This window comes from Enhydra lutris, unplaced genomic scaffold (genome assembly GCF_002288905.1).
Source record: "Enhydra lutris kenyoni isolate GAN:26980312 unplaced genomic scaffold, ASM228890v2 scaffoldscaffold57, whole genome shotgun sequence".
Taxonomy (NCBI): domain Eukaryota; kingdom Metazoa; phylum Chordata; class Mammalia; order Carnivora; family Mustelidae; genus Enhydra; species Enhydra lutris.
Window position 1 is genome coordinate 5,715,733 of NW_019154141.1, and position 5,501 is coordinate 5,721,233.

General features: G+C 56.0%; 1 protein-coding gene across 3 annotated transcripts in view; it reads right to left on the reverse strand.

The window, feature by feature from the left end:
- Positions 1-1,612: 1,612 nt before the first annotated feature.
- Positions 1,613-5,501, reverse strand: part of LOC111158088 (axin 2) — a 29,293-nt gene continuing 25,404 nt past the window's right edge. For all 3 annotated transcript variants that reach the window (XM_022519922.1, XM_022519921.1, XM_022519920.1), the window contains 2 exons: positions 5,228-5,395; positions 1,613-1,777 (listed from right to left, as the gene is read on the reverse strand). In XM_022519922.1, coding sequence (XP_022375630.1) covers positions 1,651-1,777; positions 5,228-5,395 — 295 coding nt within the window. In that variant the 3' untranslated portion in view covers positions 1,613-1,650. The remainder of the gene's footprint in view (positions 1,778-5,227; positions 5,396-5,501) is intronic.

Below are 5,501 nucleotides of genomic sequence, written 5' to 3' on the forward strand. Positions count from 1 at the left end.
GAGGAAGCGGTCTATAGCCTGCCGGAGACCGAGAAAATCCTCAGCAAGTTACTCTGGCGATTTGAAGACAGGGGCCACCTTGGGGGAGAAGAGGTCCAGGTCAGTCGGAGGTGGGCTCTAGCAAGGTGGGAAATCTGGCACAGGGGTTCACACATAGAAGGCTGTCTCTGCCTTGCTCCCGCCCCAGGGGACTCAGAGACGAGGCCAACGTTTTGAAAAATATAAAATTTTAATAAAGGCTACATCTCTTAATTACAATAATTATTGTACCAAGTAATTTTCCTTAAATGAACTCTTTATAATGCATAATTTACAGGATAAGTAGAACAAAATGCCATGGCAAAAGTCATTGAGTACAAGACTTGTAATAAAAAGGCATAAAATATATTTATACATAAACCCCTTTCAAAAAACAAGGGAAAGTTGGAGCCCTCAATATAGGGCGACACACGGAGCGGGACACCGTGCAGGTACAGGTACTGTACTGATTTCAAGTCAAGCACTAGAGATAGTGGATTAACACTCTTCTGTCGTACAATATATACAGACGTATAGCACAGTAACAATGGCAAAGAGAATGTACAGATTAACTTAACACGAAAACCCGAACATCAAAATGAAGGTGTCTGGAGGAAAGGGTGCTGCTAGGTCTTCCCACAACTGTCTGCTTCTTTGCAGGGTAAGGAGGGGGATGGGCGGCAGGGGGGGAGGATTCCCAAAGACTAGTTAAAAAAAATAAAAATCCAACCAACCAAAACTCCAAGGAATTGTTTCAACGCAAGCGTGAGTTGAACTCCAAGGTTCCAGCGGGCCTCGGTCGTGGGGTGCCGAGCCTTGGTGGGGAGTTAGGAGTTACTGAGGAAATCTGGGGTCCCCAAAATGAAGCTCCCGCCCCACCGTGGATCCCATCCCACACGATGACCCCCAAATGGTGGTGACGTTGCAACATAAGTCAGTCCTCAAGACCTTTACGACAAAACAGAGCAGCACAGAAAGAAAATGCACCAATTTTCTGTGTGTGTCAATGGTAGGGCACCATTTAAAAGTCTATCTTCACTTGGAGAAATGCAGGGCAAAGCACAGTAATTCCCCCTTTAATGAAGAAATCATGAATGCACCCCTAGCTCAACTCTCAAGTTTGGACAGGACGATGAAAACATCCCCTCTCCCCCATCCGTGTTTAAAGCAGCATATCCATTAACTGGGGGGTGGGAGGGCGGGGAACCAACTGTTCAATAAATAGCAGGAAGGGCTCCTGTTCAGGGAAGCTATACACAGTCCTCAGTTTGTGGGTTTCAGATCCCCAGGCGGTCATATATTACCTGCGCATGGCAGTCTCTCCAATACAGCCCGCATCTTCAATAGCCAAGAGTGGTCATGTTTTTAATAAATAGTTCAGGCTTTTCTTATCTCAGTACCCAGCTCGTGAATAATGAAAACCAACCTCCCTACCCTCCCCACCCTCCCCGAGTGGCCAGTGGCCAATTCTTCCCGGGATTTTTGTCTTCATTGGTTTAGTTTTCCTTCAAAACATCTCATCGCGGTCCGTCATGGCCAAGGCCGGTGGCGCGGGCGGGCCGGTGGCGCGGGCGGGCGGGCGGGCGGGCGGGCAGCCCCGTAGTCCCACCAGGGCCCGACCCCCACCGGGGCTCAGTCGATCCTCTCCACCTTCCCCAGGATCCTGCCTTCGTACATGGGGAGTACTGCCTCATCGTCCCAGATCTCCTCAAACACGGCTCCGCAGGCAAACTCGTCGCTTGCTTTTTTGAAGTAATACCTTAAAAGGAAAACCCAGAGAGCGTCTTGGTGAAAAGTGCGTTTTCTACTTTGCTTAGGAGAAAGGCGAGATGTCAACCTGGAGGAGGGGTCCTGGGGGTGCTGCTGCGGCAGGTGTGCACGGGGACCCTGGGGGGGCGGGGCGCAATGGGGTCACCCAGGACACGGCCCGGGAGCACGGGGCCAGGCAGCCTCCTGCCTGCGTTTTCCGCCCAGAACGCTTAGGCCAACCCGCAACCCGCAGCGCCACGCTGGGCAGAGCGCACTCTGCAGAGAGCGGCTTGAGGCTTTCTCCCCTTTTGGGGAGGGGTGCAGGGAGGGGGGCGGGAAGGGCAAGGCATGCAAGGTCCATTTGCAGCAGCAGCCACCAAGGTTGTGGGGAGGGGGTGTCCCCTCCAAAAAGCCCCAGACCCAGCCACCCTGAACCTGCAGAAGTCTGACACCTCCGGTCCTTCTCACCCCGCAGTGCCCACAGGCCCACTCCTCTGGCCTGACCCTGGCACAGCCATGGGACAGGCCGCTGCAGGAGGCTGGCCAGCGCCATCTTGCTTCCCAGGGTTGCAGACAGCCCTTGGCCTCGGCCTCTCTCCCCTCTTCTTCCCATTTCCCTCCCCCGCCCTTCCACCCCACCCCACCCCACCCCTCCAGGGTCAAACACTAAAGACCCTTCTATTATGCCCCTTGATTAAAGGTTCCTTTTATCCCACCCCAGACTTCTTTCTTCTAAGGCTGTTTAACTGTGTGGACGCAAATGACCAGCCTCTCTCAGGAGAGCCACATTCAGAAGCAACTGCTGTCCCCCACCCCCGACGGGCCCAGTCCCGGCCCCTTCCAGGGAGACCCCTCAGGATTAAGCCTGTCCCTGCAAGCTGTCACCTTCAGCCAATAAAGGCCGCTCGTGGAGGGAGGGTCCTGGTCCTCTGGGGGGAGGGGGACAGCTCTCTAAAATATTTAATTGTGTCTCAGGGTTTTTTTGTTTCTGTCTTTTCATTTAAAAGAAAAAAAAAAATTCCCCTTGGTTAGAGCTCAACTTCTTCCCTCTTTAATGAAAGCCAGCCAAATGCTTTCGCAGGAGATAAGGCTCAATAAAGTGAACCAGCTGGGTTTAGTCAACGTTCCCCGTTTAGTGGTTCCCAGCAAGGCCACAGCGCCGGGGTGACCGCTTCCTACCCAGCGGATGGGGTCGGGGTGCTTGGGGAGCCTGAGCAGGGACGGGGAGGGACATGGTACACAGGGGACCTCGGACAGCCTGGGGGGGGGGCCCTTCCAGACACGAGGCCACCCTTGGTCATGCCCCAGTCCTCCAGCTCTGACCCCTCCGCTCTACCAAGTTGGGCTTCCACGCACGGCCCCTCCGAACAAACATGCGGCGACCTTTTCCAGAACTGTAACCTCTTCCAGAGAGGACAGAGGCCACATTCCCTGGCCCCGGCCCACAGACTTCAAATGCACTGCACTGCCCTCATCTTCTCCAAGACACGGGCTTTTCCAATGCAACACGCTTTATGTGGCAAACCGTGCTTTCTTCTGACATCTGGCACCAACAGCGTCTGGCACGTCTGGAGAGACTGTTCTCCTTTTGAACCCCTGCCATGTTGCGATTACTCAGTGCCCCCCGGGTCCCCCCCCACCAACTCTGCGGCCCCATCCCGGCCAGGCTTTTTATTGGGGGGGGGGGTGAGGGGGAGCGCGTGCGGGAGGACGGGGCATCACCCCCACTGGGAGGGCCAGGCCTGGCACCCGGTGCCTCCATGAGCCAGCTCAGGCCGGAGAGCAAGTAGAGAGAGATAAGGCGGCTGGGAAGGGTCTGGCCACAGCCTGATCCAATCAGGAAAGAATTCTGAGAGTCAACCGTTTGTGCAAGTCTTTGTGCATTAAAGGGGAGGCCGGGGCTTCAAAGCCGGGCTTATTAAGTGTGCCTTAGAAAAAAACAATCAGAGCCAGATGTGGCCGCAGCGGCTGAGCGTGGAGCTTCCCCTGCAGCCGCCGCTTGGCACACCAGCGTCCTTCTCTCCCGAAGGTCACCTGCAGGTCCACTCAAAGTCCAGCCGGGTCAAAGCTGAGATCAAAATGAATCCCTGGAGGGGCACACTTGTGTAATTAGTTTCACCTTGTGTCTGTTCAAGATAAAAAAAAAAGAAGAAGAAGAAGAAGAAGAGGAGGAGGAAGAAGAAAAAGAAGCAGCAGAGCAGCCAGGCCTGTTCCCCAACCGCTCTGACACATTTTCAGAATCGTCTCTGGCCCGGTTTTGCGCGGAGAGCTCTACTGCCCAGCTCCACGCCCTGCGCCTGCGTCACTCACAGGGTCCTCGCCCCTGAGCCCCAGCCTTTCCCTGCAGGAGGAATCACTCCAGACCCCCGGCCCACCGGGCACCCAGGTCTCCGCACAGGGCCGGCTCTGGAAGGGACCCAGTCTTGGGGCCCTGGAGCTGGGCCCACCCGGCGGGTCGAACAATCCTGGGACAGTTCTCCATGCCTGCCTCAGGCTCCAGGTGGGGGTAGGTTGGCACCTTCGGAGCACCTACTGGGCCCCTCCTTAAAGTGAGCGTGCAACACCTTGTGTGTGTGCAGGCGCACGCGCGCGCACACACACACACCCGTCTCGTGCACCACAACCCAAGATGGAGCTAGGCAGAGCCCACGCATGTCTCTGAGATGAAGGCCATCAAGGAGGAGCAGCTAGGACTTGAGGAACACAGGTGGAGTCATCACCCACCCCGCATTCCCGGGGAGGACACCAAGAAGTGGTCCCCGCTCCAGAATCCTCTCTGGGGCCCTAGAAGGCCAGGCAGGTGGCTCCACTGCGCAGACAGGGAGAAGAGGGCTGGAGGGAGGGCGAGTGCCCTTCCCAGGAAGACTGGCCGGCCCTGTCCACCCAGTCCCCACCCACAGGGCTGTCCCCTCTCAGTTATGGACACAAGAGCATTTCTGCTTCTCGGGACCCACACCACAAGGCCGCTCTTCAAGGATAAAGGCTGAGGAAGGAGAATGCTGTCTCTATTTCCAGGCAATGGCCTCTGCCCTTCCCCAGGCCTTCAGTGTGGACAGTCAGTCTCTCCTAGACCCAAGCCTGCTCATCGGTCTGTCCGTCTGTCTCTCCCGGACACACACCGCTTGCTGCCTTTCGGGAAGGGCCTCCACTAGACGGCCAGAGCTCAGCTCTCCTGGCCAAGCCCCCTTTCTCCTTCAGAGTCTCATTCACCTGGTAGGAAAAGCCCGTGCAGGTACCCACAGAGCCCTCCCAGCGGCCTCCCTGCAGTTCCGCTGTGTTATTTCTGTTGGTGGTGAGGGGAGAGAGGAAATGAAAAGGAACAGAAGTGCCAGGCAGCCCGGGGGGCCTCCCTGAGCACCTCCTGAGCCCCCTCCCGGGTCCGGCCAGGCCAGGGAAGCAACTCTGGCTCTCGGTCCTGAGCACACAGAGTGCAGGGCAGCAGAAGCCGCAGGGCTCTTACCTATAATTTCCCTTTTTGCTGAGCTGCTCTTTAAAGTGGCCCAGGGTCAGGCTCTGAGCCTTCAGCATCCTCCTGTACGGAATTTCTTCTCCACAGAAAAAGTATGTAACGACCAACTCGCTGGCCTGGAGTGCGTGAACCCCCGTCAGCTTCTTTGGCTCTTTGTGACTGAGAAAAGATGGAATGCAACAAGTTCAGCATTCGAAGGCGGCAAGTGCACATACAACACACACACACACACACACACACACACACACACACACACACACACACA